The 16,614-nt window shown below is 41.5% G+C and overlaps 1 protein-coding gene and 1 non-coding gene across 2 annotated transcripts in view; both read right to left on the reverse strand.

Moving 5' to 3' along the window:
* The window catches only part of Slc26a4 (solute carrier family 26 member 4), a 39,177-nt gene that overhangs the window by 19,921 nt on the left and 2,642 nt on the right, over positions 1 to 16,614 (reverse strand). The window contains exons 3-9 of the mRNA XM_028768889.1: positions 16,418 to 16,557; positions 10,170 to 10,280; positions 8,287 to 8,471; positions 7,480 to 7,644; positions 4,599 to 4,751; positions 4,408 to 4,490; positions 1,038 to 1,185 (exon numbers count right to left, since the gene is read on the reverse strand). Of these exons, the coding sequence (XP_028624722.1) occupies positions 1,038 to 1,185; positions 4,408 to 4,490; positions 4,599 to 4,751; positions 7,480 to 7,644; positions 8,287 to 8,471; positions 10,170 to 10,280; positions 16,418 to 16,557 (985 nt within the window). The remainder of the gene's footprint in view (positions 1 to 1,037; positions 1,186 to 4,407; positions 4,491 to 4,598; positions 4,752 to 7,479; positions 7,645 to 8,286; positions 8,472 to 10,169; positions 10,281 to 16,417; positions 16,558 to 16,614) is intronic.
* Positions 5,492 to 5,598, reverse strand: LOC114622494. Its single transcript, XR_003711615.1, has one exon. It is a non-coding gene; the product is annotated as a U6 spliceosomal RNA (small nuclear RNA).

The raw sequence follows: 16,614 nt of genomic DNA on the forward strand, positions 1-16,614 counted from the left end.
TAAAGGTGAAAAGAGAGATCTGACTCCACAAAGTTGTCCTTTGCCCACTACACATGTTCCGTGGCACACATGACCCCACACGTCATAAGCGTACATGCAATCATTTAAAACGGCAATAAATCACCAAGAGTTACTTGGCCACATGAAAAGCTCGTTTTTGAAACTTAACAGTTAACTTTCATGTTGTTTTTGACCTAAGGGAATTAGCTTTTTCTTAAACTAGTGCTTGTGCTGGCTAGCTTTATGTGAACTTGACACAAGCTAGAATCATTTTGGAAGAAGAAACCTCAATTGAGAAAATAACCCCACCATGTTTGGCCCATTGCCAGACCTGTAAGGCATTGTTTTCTTTTCAGAAAGAAAATTTTTGTTTTGTTGTTACTGTTTTGTTTGCTTGTTTGTTTGGTTGGTTGGTTGATTTTTCTAGTCAGAGTTTCTTTCTGTAGCCCTAACTATCCCTAGAACTCACTCAATAGACAAGGCTGGCCTTGAACTCAGAGAGTCATCTGTCTTTACCTCCTGAGTGCTAGGAGCAAAGGCATGCACTACTGCTAATGATTAACTGGAGGGCTCAGCTCCCTGGGTTGTTGGTCCTGAATGCTAAAAGAAAGCAGACTGAGCAAGTCACAGGGAACAAGCCAGTAAGCAGCACTCCTCCACGCTCTCTGCATCAGCTCCTGCCTCCAGGTTTCTGCCTTGAGGTCCTTCCCTGGCTTCTCTGAATGACAGGCTACAAGCTTTAAGCTAAAATAAATGCTTTCCTCCCCAGATTGCTTTTGGGCATAGTGTCTTTATTACAATAATAGAAACCTTGACCAAGACAATGTTTATTTAGCTTATTTCTTTAGAAGTAAGATGACTTCATATGCATATTTCAAAATAATTTTTAATTAGCAAGGATAAGAGAGAAATCAAGTCAATAATGGCCAGTGAAAGAAACCAACATTTTCCTAGGTGAAACCAAAATCTCCCCCACTTGTGTCTTCTTTACATGGTTTCAGCCTTATAAATTCAGCTCAGCATATAGGTGACCATACCTGGTTCCCATCTATGACGTAGTCATGTTTGGTGGCGTAGACCTTTCCTACAGACACTGCAATAGCGTAAGCCACCACAGCAATGGAAAAGGATGCAGCCAGCATGTCAGAAAACAGGCCCACAGATGGCAGTACAGGAGGCAAGAACCTGGCAAGGGAAAAACTGTTGTGAAGATGTGACACCCTTCCCCACACTTCTCAAGCACTCTATTCACTCAGTGACATGGTAGACACAAAAGGACATAGCCCAAGGAAACAGAAGAACAGAATATGTGTAAGTAGGAACATGCGCTTTTCTACTTTCTAACCAGAAGTTAGTGGTAGCTCACTGGACACTGCTTTCAGTGGCCCCTGCTTCAGAGGGTTTTGATTTTGTTTTTGCACCTCTGACATAAATAAATATGTCCCTATCAATTCTTTAACATAACTCCATCCATGTCACTTCCCATGCAAGATTTTTTTCTCACACAATTTCACCTTCAAGATCTTTGACAACACAAGAGATTCTAGGCATGTTGTAAATTTTAGTCTGTGTGAAGAGATGTCAATTCTGTTGAAGAGACAAGAAAATATGATACTGAAAGAACTCAGCAAAAAAAAAAGAGCCATGATATTTAAAAACATCTTAAATTTAAGAAGGCAAAACCCTCACCCCACATTAAATGTATGCTACTGAAATCACCCTGCACAGTCACTAGAAGAGCCCAACGACTGAGCTTCCAGACTAACAAAACCAGAGCTTCCCCCATAAACTATTAAAAATTAAACATTATAAAGTTATGATTGTGAGATTTGTAACCCAAATGTAAACGTTTGGAGGAAGAGCTTTAGTTAACTATAGAACGTCTATTTTGTGCAATCCCAAAAATCTCCAGCCATTGAAACAAATTCCCCACCTAAGTCACATACTAGCGATGTGGGAATGAGTCTAACTGTAGAGAGGTTGTGATCTGGTGAGCATCCCAGGGTTCTACTGAATGTGTCTCTCTCATTTTTGATGTGAGAGCTACAGTCCAAAGAGTAAAGAGAGTGGTTAGACATTTAATGGGGCCGTGTTAGAGACCGGAATATTGGGTAGTAAGAACTGCCAGACTGTTGTGAATCCTCCCCTCACAGGGATACTTTTCAGACTTCTCCCCCGTTCCCTCTCCTGTCTTATGTGTAGACTCTGCCATGGACTCCAGTTGTAGACAGCTTGTTAGGAACCTCAACCCATGCTTGAGTGACTCAGTATCACTTGCTAGCGTAGAGCTGAGCTTAGAGCTCATTTAATAGGATCCTTCCAAGACCCAGTCCAGTCTATTTCAGATAACTAGAGCTCTATCAAAACTAAAACCCTAAAAGGGTTTTAGTTTTGATAATAGCATGATGCTCCTGCCTCCACGACTGTAGTGTTCTCTAAATATTACCCAATCCTTGATTATTGGAGTTAAAAGTTGTAAAGTATGAAATCAAAGGACTTCAGTCACTCAGTGACTTGATGATTTGAGGCATGTTGTTTAAACCCACCAGATCTCTTTCATTGGCTGTCACAGGAGGGCTGGGCCCTCTTCTCATGAAATTCAATGAGATATTCGTATGTAACTAGTTAGTTCCTTGTTACCAGTGGTGCTCAACCTAGGCTGGAAGAATCTAAACCCAACAACTTCCCATCACTACTTGGAACGTCTCACTGGACTTCAATGATATCAACCATCTGTCCAAAATCAATTAGTAGAAGCCCTGTCTGGACATCTTCTAATGGCCGAATTAAGAATATCTTTTATTACCTGACACAACGCTTCCTAAACTACATGATCACCCCGTGGGCCTGTTAGCCCTAGCCAACCCAGACTGACCCAATGAAGGGAAGGAGGCACATGAACACACAACCTAAAGACATGAGGATGAGGAGCAGTGGTCCCCAGTGGGCCAAATAACACATAAAGAGGCACTCTTGGGGTCAGTCAAGATAAGCAGTGGTTTCTCCTCCTTTCAATTAATCCCCAATTGTCCTAGCCTTTCCACACTTGTAACAGAAACTGAGTGGTTTCCTTTATGTAACAAACACACTAATTGGATATTTAACTTCAGGTTGGATGGGAATATTTGGCAAATGTTCCCCTAATCCAACCTACAGATGGTGGTAGTCCACAGGAAACAGCTGTCCCCATCCTACCATGCTGTCTTTCCTAGGCCACACTTTCGAGTTCACTGCAAAGGACACCAACAGAAAACAGTGCAATAAATATGATGACAAAGATCACCTCTGATACCGACTAGTAAAAGAGGAAGCAGTCACCGAGAGTTGAGACAAAAATAGGTTAGTATAGGGAGTGAAATTCAGAACATAAAAGCATACACACACACACACACACACACACACACACTTCATCAAGACATAGGGTGGAAGAGAAATACTTGTTGAAATGAGTGGGAAACTGGGTGGGGGTGAAGTTCAGCTGCATCAGCAGAGAGGTAGGCTACGACTGGTGGGGGAGAGGTTTGTGTGAATCTGTCTGGAACACTAAGACACTAACTAGACAATGATAGGTTTTGTGTTTTAGCCAAGTAAGAGTAGAGAGGAGGACAGAGCTGTGGGGGTTCATTGGCAGTTTCCATTACAAGGCTAGGACCATTTGGGGCCATCCATTAATTGAAAGGAGGAGAAAGTGCTGCTCATATTGACTGACCCCAAGACTCCTGATGGACGCTGTAGTTGATATTACAGATGTGGTAGAGATGTAGGCTTCCTCCTGACTGCAGTGTGAGCCACCTCATTTACTCTGCATTTTTATGAGCACCCTCAGAGGCATTTCACAAGCTTCAGTTAAGGCCACAGCTGTGTAATTACCCTTGTCTTACAGAAGAACTTTCCCAGGGCCATACAAGTTGACAGTGACAGAGGTGGATAAAGGACCTTGGCCCTTTTCTAATTCACAAAATGGCTAAATATATATGAAATATATATACATATAATGCAACTTATTTATAGGTATAAAAGATAGCATTTTTTTGTCTGTGATTAACTACATAGTAGAGAACTTAAGTCAGACACCCTAGGAACAAACAGTACATAACGCAATCAATGCTAACTGTGAATAAGTTCATATTACATTGTAATTATACATGTGTGTTTTAATCAGTAGTCTGGTTCTAAATGTACATGTCCTGACTAACTTTAATACAGTGGAGCATGTAGGGTCTGCTTTCACGAGTGGCCTGGACTCGGTCTCCACACGCGCTGTTTGTCTGATGCTCGGTGCACACGAGATTTCTTCAAAATCGCATGCAAGTAAGACTATCAATAGTGAAGCGAAACCAGTAATAAAAAGTTTCATTTATACAAAGTACTGCCCTTAGTGCTATCTGGAAGGAATGCCACACTCACCCACTTGGGATGGATTTAACAATGCCAGCATTGTAATTCTTTTCCAAGTCAGCCCCATAGGAAATGGCAGTGGCAATTATTGTCTGAAATAAAAGAAGAGAAAAAAATTGAAAAAACCTCCACTGGCTTTAACAATTGCTTGCTTGTCAACCTACTTAGTGCTGAATTTTCTAACCACATATCCTACTTACCACGATCACTTCTATAGGAATAGGGACTGGGATTTTGTGTTTAAATCGATCATTTAATTCCTTGACAGCCATACAGATGATGATGGTCAGTAACCCAGCGACGAAATCGGCAATATTGGTGTCACCGATATTTTGAAAAATCTCGATGAGTGTCTGTAAAGAGGAAATGGATATATATGCCTTATGCTATATAGATACCCACAAAAAAGCAATTCCCCCACATAAACAGTCATATCACATCAAACAGTACATGTGAGTCTTATAACAAACATCTTAAACGTTGGCCTGGTAAGATGCCTCAGTGGGCTAAGGCCCTCACTGCCTTCACTGAGGATGTCCTGTGTTCCATCCTCAGGCCCATATGACTGAGGGAGAGAACTAACTCCTGAAGATTGCCCTCTGACCTCCACATCTTTGCTGTAGCACACATGAAAACAAACACACATGTACACACCTACACACACACACACACACACACACACACACACACACACACACACAAATAAATAAACATATTTAAACATTCTAAAAATATATGGGCTAATCCATTAAGTACATAAAATTTCCAAAATGCATACATGCATAAATAAATAATTTAAAGCTATTTTTAAAATCATAAAAATGTATTGACTAACACAGGAACATTAAGTACATGTAATTTCTAAAACACACACACACAAAGTTACCGATGGTGACTGATTGGAGAAGTAAAACAATGGGTGGTTTTTATATTTGTGTGTTTGCAACTCTATATCTTAGGATAAAATGGAGAATTTTTCAAAGGAAAGCTGTGGAATACTATCATTTACTTATAAAAAATAAAAGTATATCTTAATGAGGTTGTATAGGTGCTGTTTGTTTGTTTTTTTTTTGTCAATAGGAGTGTTTTTTTTTTAAATATGGAACGCATCATGAATTTGTGTGTTATCCTTGTGCAGGGGCCATGTCAATCTTTTCTGTATTGTTCCAATTTTAGTATATGTGCTACTGAAGCAAGCACGATAGTTGTGTTAATGAGACCAAAGTCTAACAACCCAAAAAGTCCAATTACTTTGCTTTGGTTCCAGCCAGCATCCTAAGTAATATTCTTCCCCCAACCTGAATGATGCAGGAAATAACAATAAAAACCTCCAAAAAATGTCCCCTACGGAAATCCAGATGGCATTGATCAATTTTTTTTTGACAAATTAAAACCACAGAATGGGTACATAGGTCAAGTATATATTGCTTAGAAGTTAGCTTAACATTAAAAGTTTATTTTCTCCAAGTGGGCAGATTAACAGGCTCAAGGAAAACTCATTTTGTTTTGTAAACTTGAGGTCTCTGGGGCATCAGAGTCTTCTTCAAAGGAATAAATAAGGGAGAATCCTGGGCAGAAAACTGGCATCTTTGTTCTGTTTTGGTCTGCCTTAGGTAAGTCATGTTTCAAGGAGGCACTCCTTAAAAGTAGAGTTACAGATGGTTGTGAACCACCATGTGCGTGCTGGGAAATGAACCCAGGTCTTCTGCAATAACAAATGCTCTAAACTGCTGAGCCATCTCGACAGCCCCTGGGAATTAATTTTAACATATTCAAGGCCACACAAGCAGAAAGTTGTGGAACCAAGACTCTAACTCCAGTCAGTTGATGTTCAAACACTATGACCTTTAGCCACAGTGCTACACCTCGTCTACTGTGCTAGCCTCGTTCTTGCAGTGAGCACTTGGTAACATTTGCTGAAAGATAGAGTAATTGATGAAGTAACGTGGGGTTAGGACACTGAAACGGAGAACAGTTCTGGCAACCCCGCCCTTTTATACACGTGTAGAGCTGTATATTGTTTTCAGATGCTACTTTTTTTTTTCTTTTAGCTCAAGCTGGTTTCAAACTCCCTATGTGGATGAAGATAACTCAGAACTTCTGACCTTTCTGCCTTCACCTCTTGAGTGATCATTGGCATGCATGCCATGATGAGAATTGGCCTAGGGCCTCACGTGTGTTTGGCAAGCACTCTACCAATTGAGCTACAATGTTTTTTAATACACTTTTGCATGACTTCATTCCCCCAAGCCAGAGTGACATCATGTTACTATTATCGCTGTGTCTCAGGCATCGGTAACATACTTTATATAGAGTATATACTTAGATCTAAGAACTTTAAATCCACTCTGGATGATCTAGATTCTTCTTTTGCATCTCTTCTGCACACTGAATCAGCTTTGAATCTAACGTTCCTTTTCATTTATAATTGCTGAGACATTTACATTATACATTTTATGGATGCTCATAATTAGAAAGGGTTTGAGAGACACATTTCCATTAGTTTCATTTGAAAAGCAAGCAAGAAAAAGGAAGGCTTGAAATATTAATTTTATAATAATAACGTCTCTGGAACTTGCCACATGCCACTCCCTGAGCCAGTAATCCAACTACTCTTTTTCTGACAATCCAGTGAGGTAGGTGCTATTTGCAACCCTATTCTGCAGAGAAAGAAACTGAGGCATGGTGATTTGCTCCTAAGACTAATAAGTAGCCAGCCAAGTCAAAATTTGAATCCAGACCTACTCAGTTTCAGACCTGAGCTTTCAGCCAGTTCCCCATATGATCTGTCCAGGGGTCATTTAGCTTCTGAGAGGCAATGTCACACCAGAAATCAAATCTATTACATCTCAGCCCTGTCTTTTTTGTTACGCTACCTCATATCCCTTAATCTTCTGAAGGCCATAGCATCTGGGAAAGCTTTGGAGCAGTTGAAAAATGGTTTGGAAAATGTCAGTCATCCCGCTTGCTTCTCTCAGAGAAGTGTGTTTTGGTGACTGCGTGTACAGAAAACAGATTCTCCAGGTTCAAAATGGAGAAAGAGGGAACCGTGATGTTTCCGTAGTGATACGCAACACTTACGTAGATAATGGAGAGGATGCCGTTGTAGTTCTTGGTTGAGACATTGAGCACGATCTTTAGCTGTGAGACCAGCACTTGGAAGGCAGCAGCGGTTGTGAATCCGCCAACCAAAGGATCTGCTAAATACCTCACAATGAATCCAATCTGCAAACCTCCAAACACCAGCTAGGGTAAGAAGAAAGGAAAAAGTTACACGGTTGCCTGAGAGAAGGACCAGCTCTGGAAATAGTAACAAGTTAAGCTTTGGAACAGTGAAAACATTGGTAGCCTGCCTGCGGGACAAAATCACTTGTATGAAACAAGTGAGACTTTCTGGCTTCTCCCTCCCATCTACGACTTTAGAACTCAAAATCCATATGCAATGTAAAATTCAGGTATTTCCATCTATGTGCTATGAAAAGCAAAACTCATGTTGCTTCTTTCTATGGCTTCCAGCCCACCTGTCTGAGCTCATTTGAAGACTTTTTTGTTCCTGTCTCCTACATCCGTCCCATGCCCTCCCTCAGTTAAATCACTTGTTTCTGTTTGCTTCCTTTTCTCCGACTCTGGTGACAAGCGATTCTAGTTTTTGTTTGTTTTTTAAGTTTGTAAGGTTTTCAAATCCATTTTAGCATCTGACCTGAAACAATTATATATATATATGTGTGTGTGTATATATATATATATATATATATATATATATATATATATATATGGTTCAGATAGATTGTTTTACCATTACATGCATCTTTGAGTCTCCATATTTTAAAGCTAATTATTTCAATAAGAATGGCACTCATTTGTGTTTACATGTAAGTCTATTATTACCTGTATGATTCCAACTAGAAGAGTGAGGGTGCTCGCAAGCAACACGCGTGCCGCATCTCTGGTTCCAGTGTCTAACACGGTCGAGTTCAATGCACTTCCATTACCACTGGGCACAAGAAAGTGGTCATCTGGAGCCATGCTCAAAACAACAGACCCCACCATTAAACTGACCACCGGGAAAGGGCCTGGGGAAAAAGGCTCTGTTAATGCAGCAGTACTGTAGCACAGACATTTAGACTCAACACGTCTGTGTACAATTAGAAAGGCATGTGATAGTTAGCTGTAAGTAAGAAATACTGTTTAAAGAGTCTGAGAAGTAGATGTCTCAAGTCATTCCTGACTCAGAGAGGACAAGGAGGCGTGTAAATGGGTGGTACTTAGGGAATGTTCAGAATGCTTGGTGAGTGTATGCCAAGGTGCCACCTCCTCCTGTGTGGGATCCTTATGGGCCAGGTATGGGAGATATCAGAGACACATGCAAACTGAATCCTTAATTGTTCAAATTTAATATTTATCCACTATGATCTCATCTCTTACAGTGTCCAGAATCCTGATCTCTAAACACAAGAACCTCCATCAATATCACAGTGTCCAAATTAACAAAGGATTGAAATAAATAATTTTTTGATCATATGCTAGTTAATAAAATCCTGTTGTTTTTTAAAAGACTTATTTATTTATTTTATGCATATCTGAGTGCTCTATCTGCATGTACACCTGCATGCCAGAAGAAGGCATCAGATCCCATTACAGGTGGTTGTCAGCCACCATGTGGCTGCTGGGAATTGAACTCAGGACTTCTGGAAGAGCAGCCAGTGCTCTCAAGTGCTCAGCCATCTCTACAGACACAATCCTATTTTTTTTAAGTTCTTATTTATTTTATTTACTACTTACTTTTTTCTCATGATAATGATGATCCCACCCCTTGATTATAAAAGGCTTTATGATTGAGAGCCCTCAATTACCCAAACCTAGTAACCAGGAAGATCTAAACACAGAGAATGTCAAAGGCAAACAGAGAATGTCTCTTACTGATTGGTTCTCCAAAGAGAGGAAGTTGATTCAGTCAATAAGTCTCTCCTGACCTGCTTCTGCAGACAGGTCAGGGCTAAAAACCGTGAGAGACACAGCCATGCACAAGGGCTTGGGATAGATTAGAGGGCATGACTACATTTACCTTAAGATGATTATCCAGACAATACATCTCACCAGCACATGATACAGCAGCAAATTTGTCTTCATTGCTGATGTCAGAGTCACTCAAAATCTTATCAAAACATTTATTTTCTGCAACAGTGCAGAAAGAAGAAAAAAAAAACAATCTACCTTGAATGTTAGGAATGACAGGAAATTCCATTGTGACCATGCCAAGAAGGAGTGTGAAGCTTTTTTTTTTTTCTAAATTGTCTTGCAGGACTTTGCTAGCCTTCCAATATTATCTTATTGAAATAACTATGCTCTTTAATTAAATAACAAATCAGTATTTAGTGACCATAATTCACTAAATATAAAATTAACCTAGTGACAGAAGTGCATTTAGATTCTGTAAAGGTTTTTCCCCTCTGTCCTATGTTGGAAGAGAATGCTTTTAAATAGTCAATTTTTATTACATTTAAAAACTTTAAACTGTGATAAAATTCAAAAGTATATGTTTTAATGTTTAGCCTTTCAATTTCATCTTCATTAAAACACAGTCCCATATATAGCTAACACTGCCAATTAATAAAGAAAGTGGGCAAGATACTGAAGTTTGGTTCTTCTGAACTCATGGACAAAGGTCTGGAGGCATTGTATACATACATACATACATACATACATACCATAACATAGCAGAAACAATTTACAAATACATTTTTGCAGCTGTAAAATATGCTTGTAATTACCTACTGAGATGTGTCTTGATGTTCCAAAGATAAAATATGTCAGGATAGGGAAAAAGGCAGAGTAGAGACCATATTGAACAGGAACCGCAGCTAGCAGAGCATAAGCCATCCCTAAAGGTGCAACCAACACAGTAAAAGTTACGAACAACAAAAATACAGTGTATTTGCACTACACAAAGAAAGGCTTTTTTTCAGAGACATACTCAGTTTATGGATTCAAAACATCAGCCGGTCCTGAATGGTTTTCTTATCTTGCATACAGACCTTGGCTATGCTAAGATACGGACTCTGACTTGGCCGGGATAGTGAGTGTTTCTACACCCATCCCCTGCTCAAATGAACTGACTCCACCACTCAATAATTCGGTCACTAGCTGGTGATATCAGTTGGAAAATAATCAAATCATTTCCTGTAGAATTTGGTTAGCCCAATCTGAAAGCCCAGACCAGCTTACACGGGTAGTTCTGTTTGAACCTGTGCCCCTCCGTGTCTAAAGGACATAGGCATCACTGTGCTTTCTCCTTCCTGAAAAACAGATGTTAGACAAAAAGCAAGACGACTCTACCCTGATGAAGGAGGCACACCCACTAGTAGGTGGTGCCAGACATCCTCTGGGCCGTGAGTCTCAGGCTATGGGGAAAACAACACTTCAGTGGACATGGGAGTTGGAAAAGGATAATAACATATTCTTCCCCTTAGTTAGATATTCTGGCAGACAACATGTATTGTTTCTCTATTTCACACTTCAGGAGCGAAAATTCAGACCTTTGACTCGAGTCATTAATAAAGAACCATTTGTGATAATTTTTAAAACGTACTAACAACCTAAATGACCCAACCCATTTGCACTTAAGCTTAGTTACTGAATGCATATCTTCCAGTAAAGAAACAGTTGGTTAAATTATACTTTAAACATGGCAATTCTATGTTGTAGAGGGATTTGGTGCAGGGAGGGGCATATGGAATTCAAAGGAAGGGAACTGATGTAACATAGAAACACTTTTCCCAAACATAACCAAATGTAAAGTAAAACTTTAAAAAATTGTTACATTTGAATTTCTTTTGTGTGCACATGCCTATGTGTTGTGGAAGTGATGGGGAAGTAGCTGTGTGTGCCACAGCGTGCATGTGAAGCTGAGAGAACTTTCCAGAGTCACATCTCTCTACAATGTGTGTCCTGGGGACCAAACTCAGGTCCTTGTATGATATTGATGCATTTATCTTTTGGAAAATGTGTATGCGTGTATGCCTGTGTGGTATTCATGTGTGATGTATGCACGCATGTGTCCAGACACTAGAGGCTAAGGAAGCCATCAGGAGTCCCGCTCTGTAGCTTTCTATTTCATTCCCTTAAGACATCATCTTTCACTGAACCTGGCTAGGCTGGCTGTCAGCAAGTCTCTGTAATCTTCCTGTCTCTGCCCTTTCACAGTGCTGGTGTTAAAAGCAAATGACCACGCACCCTGTTTTTTACATGGATACTGGGGATTTGAACTCAGATTTTGATGCTTGGGCAGCAAGTGCTCTTAACTGCTCAGCTGTCTCCCCAACCTACTTTTTTTACTACTCTAGTTACTAAAAGGAAGTAAGAATAATAAGGTGTCCCAGGAACGTAGAACAGAAAAAGAGCAGATCCACACAGAAAAGACTGGAAAGAGAGCAGAGAGGAAGAAGGCCCAGCCTACACTACCTGTTTCCTATAGACAGTTTTCAAGTTCTCAAAGGAAGAATCCCCTGAACAAGATGCTGTATCTCTTCTTCATTCTTTGCCTCTGCCTCTCCTCCTACACTTCTTAATATGCCTGGGACACAGGGATGGATATTTTCAGTTTTCATACACAGTATCTATTTAGGAGTAACTTTCATTCATGTACAATTGGTTATCTTTATTGCAAAGAAACTTGGTTCAACATTTTTGAAATAATACAGTCTCTAAAGAAACAGACTATTGATTGAAAGTGTGAACTCCATGCTGGCGCATAGATTGGATAGGATGGCTGAACGTACACTAAATTGAAACCATCTGAAGGGAAAGGCCTTCCACCATGTAAGGATTCAACATGACAGGCCATGAGTTTAGACTTCTTAGCTTCAAAAACTGTGAGAAACAAATTCCTTTATGTATAAGTAGATCAATAAACATCAACGATAAAACCAGACAGGAAACTCCCTATAGCTATGAATAAAGATACCAACAAAAGGGCTTGTGGGTCTTTTATGGCTTAATAGGATTTTTGTTGTTGTTTTGTTTTGTCTTAGGACAGGGTTCCTCTGTGTAGTCCTAGCAGCCCTGGAACTCACTCTGTAGACCAGGCTGGTCTTAAACTCAGAGATTCGCCTGCCTCTGCCTCCTAAGTACTGGAATTAAAGGCATGTGCCACCACTACCTGGCTAGGAATTCGCTTTTACTTTTTAGTATTAGAAATCAAAAGACCCCAGTACCCTGAGCAAACGCCAGATGCCTCTCCCAACACTTTCAGGGCCCGGGTGGTAAGCAAGTTAGAGATTGCCATTTCTGCAGCTGTAGGCCTAGAATCCCACTCCCAGCCCCCAGGCCTACCCTCTCTGCAATTCTTACGGGGGCATCACTTTATCTTCATAAGACTTCTACTATGAACCAACTACGCTGCCCACACCACTGTACCATCTGCCCTCACTTCTATCCTGGGTCGTCTGCTCAGTCCATTCACAAATGTTCCCTTGTCTTCTCCCCACCTCCTTCCTTTTACCTGCAAAACAACTCCCAAACCTTCATGTGCTCCAGAACAGCCTTCAAGCGAGTATACAATTCAGACATTGCACCAGGTCTAACAAGTACTCAAAAAAATCCCTGATCCCCAACCCCAAGCAGGCTCTGCCAGGCCAGCCAGCTGCAGTTCCTTAGCAAGTGCACCTTTCCTCTCTCTCCACTCTTTCACAGAGGTCCTCCACATCCTTGAGACTTCCTTTCCCGAAGTCCCTTAGACAGATCTCTTCTGCCAGGCAACTCTTGACAACTCAGTAATATGGTCTAGTAATTCCTGCATTAAACACACAAACAAACAAACAAACAAAGCAAAGTCTTCTTCCTTCCTGCTACCTTCATCCTATGTGCCTTTCCAGTTCGCAGTGAAATCTCTTAAAGGCAGTATGTGCCCTCACCATTGTCTCCAGTTACCAGCCCTACAGTGTTTCCCCGCCCTGCCCCCATCCTTCTGGCTAGGCTTCAGATCCCACATTCCTTTGGTTATCTATTTTTCCCTTCCAGCTTTGTAAGACAAACTTCCTCAGTTCTTCACCGCCCTTTCCTGTCAGCTTTCTCTTTTCCATTCTCCCTGGCGACAGCGGGCATCCCTGTTCTTTTCTTTTCGTGTTTGTTTTTGTTCTTACATTACTGATGATTTGCAATGCTCAGCAAGCTTAGATGACGAGCGGGACCACATCCAGCTCTGGACCTTTAACTGATCAGTTCCAATATGGTCCTTTCTTGAAGTTTTCTCTTGTCTAGCCCAGACCCCTCTCCTCTGACTTCACCCTAATGTCAGCTTCAGCTCTCTCCCCCCACCCCAGAACAAGCAATTGCTATCTCACAGAATCTTAACCTAGGGAGTCCCAGGGGACATCATCATTCTCCACCTGACAGGTGCTCCTCCACAGCCAGTCTTTGTCATTTTAACAAATGACAACCATCTCCCAAATTTGCTTAAACCAACACCTTAGAGCCTCCTGAGTTTCATCTGCACTCACCAGTACATAATGGGGGCTGTTGCTGCAGAATACATATTTCATATCTTGCAGCACTCTCTGAGTCCTGCTTGATCCAGCTCAAGGTGAGAAACCTATCCTCAGGGCTGCTGAAGCAATGAGGTGCCTTGGGGACATTAAGTAATCAGGCCCCTGAGAGTGATTCATTGCTTCACCCAAACCCCAGTCCTGCCTGGTCTTATCTCGGATCCCACGCACATACTCCAATACACCAGATTTCTCCAAGCCTTCCTGTTTGTCCTCAGGGCCTTTGCATCTTTACCTGGTGTTTTTCTTTCTGCTATCTCATAGCTCCCAGTCATCCCTTGGGCTCTGCCTAACTCTCCACTCTTGAGTTAGGCCTTCTTTAACCATAGTATCTAAAATAGACCTCTCTTCCCAACTTAGTTCCCATCATGCTACAGCCCCATGGCTACCCCTGGACTTGGGCTCCACAAGGTCTGCCCGTTACTGATAGCTGAAGACCAGGCGTACGGAATTGGGCCATAAAAGTTTATTATGTGCATGAGTGATACACATGCATGTTTGAGAGAGCCAAACTAACCTCCCAGACATATACCTAGCAAAGATAATCTTGTAGCTCTATTTCTGAAAAACAGGCTACCAATAAAATGAGGAACTAAGCTGGGAGGTGGCGGCTCAAACCTTTAATCTCAGCACTCAGGAGGCAGAGGCAGGAGGATCTGCAAAGCTGGTTCCAGGACAGCCAGGGATACACAGAGAAACCCAGTCTCAAAAAATAACAACAAAGCCGGAGGGGGCGGGGTGTGCAACTACAAGTGTACAGTGTACAAGCTATGAATCACTGAATCCCAAAGCTTACCTACTAGAAGATCCGGGGCAAGAACTTCTCATTTGTTAAAGGGACTGTAATGATGGTCCCTATCTTACAGAGTTCATATAAGAATGAAATGAATCTGATACACATTAAGCAAAATGTATTTCTTTTCCTCCTACTGGGAGTTAAGTCTAGGATCCCATGCAGGGCAGTCAAGCACTCTACCACTGAGCTCCATTCCCCAGTGGTAAAGTAGATCTTTATAACACAGTTGTCTGTGACAACTGAGAATACCTGGGGCCCTAGAAACACATTTCTCATCTATAAATATGATTTATTGTCAGGAACGAAACTCAGTCCTTTTCATTAAATATTGATTGAGCTACCTACTATGTGCTGGTCTCTGCTGGACAGATCCTAAAAAATGGGATAGAGAAAGCTCCTGTTCTCCAGGAGCCCTGGGGTGCTGCTATTTTACAGCGTTTATTTATTTATTATTTATTGGGCTTTTGTTTGTTTATTTGTTTGTTTGTGGGGTTTTTTTGAGACAGGGCTTCTCTGTGTAGACCAAGCTGACTTCAAACTCGGAGCTCCACCTGCTCTGCTTCCCAAGTGCCGGGATCAAAGGCGTGCACCATCATGCCCAGGTCACTTCACAGATTTTAGAGCACAGTATAGAATGTACTCCACCCTTCACCTTTGATATCTAGGGCATACTTAGTCCAACCAAGGCTCCAGGCTGGGACTGCAGATCTTCCTCCTCCTCCTCCTCCTCCTCCTCTTCCTCCTCCTCCTCCTCTGTGGGAAGGCCCTGCCTACTCTGAGTAGCTGAAAAGCCCCGCAGCCAGGTGTAAAGCACATTGCCTCTCCTCTGTGACAAGTGTCTGAAAGGGTCTCAAGCTCTCTTTCCACGTTCCCGCACCCTGCATCACTTCCCGTTACTTGGCCAACTCAGATGTCACCTTCAGAACTCAGCTTTGACCGCTCTACTTCCAGGAAGTCATCCCCGGTCCCGTAAGAGAGGGTAAAACACACCTCACTGACACTGTCCTAGTAGTGAACATTTCTCTTGCCAAAGCTTTAACACACTGAACTATGAGCATTAACTTCTCCATGGGGCTGTGAGTTCCGTCAGCACATCTAAGTCTTGATAGTTTACCTTACAGCATACTAGATAGCCTATAAATTACACCAGATAAATGAGTGCTCTTGTCATAATTTGGAAGCTTTGTGGAATCCGATGTGTGGCCCTTGCTAAGATCTTTCCTCTCTATCCTTTAAAGTGCATTCAGGATGCAGATCAAGATCTGGGTGGAGAATGTAAATAAAGTAATTTAAGGAGCTGAAAGAGTTGGTTTTTAAAAACCATCAGAACAGAATACAGAATGCAAGAGCGAATTATTTGTCATGAGAAGTACTGCTTTACAAAACTTTAGCTATGTGTGTGCATATCATGATGCAATGCATATTTCTTACTGGTCAGTAACTTTGGGAAGTTCCAGCTTGAGACCATAATCTGGAGCCACACAGCCAAGGAAACAACAATGTTTCCCAGGAAGCTATCTTTATGGAAGAGGAGAAGACAGGTGACTGTTTACTAAGGTACCTAGCTGAAGACCTTGAGAGAGTGAGCACTGGTCCGTGGTTAGAGGAGTAAGGGAGCCATGAATCTCTGTGGGAGACAGTAACTTAATAATCACTGGAGACCTATCCACCAGCATCTTACCTTGCAGGGTACCCACTAGCCCAGTGCTGACTCCAGAGATGATGTCACTGAGTAGCCATTCCTTGACCCGGTATTTTGGGAGCCAGTCCAGAATGGGCAAGACAGCTTTCAGCACACCAAAGGCTCTCTTTCTTGAGCAACTGTCAAAAAAGCAGGAAAATGGTGTGTCTGATCCAGTTTTCACCAGTTATAAATCA

Source organism: Grammomys surdaster, unplaced genomic scaffold, assembly GCF_004785775.1.
Source record: "Grammomys surdaster isolate TR1022 unplaced genomic scaffold, NIH_TR_1.0 188, whole genome shotgun sequence".
Lineage (NCBI taxonomy): Eukaryota > Metazoa > Chordata > Mammalia > Rodentia > Muridae > Grammomys > Grammomys surdaster.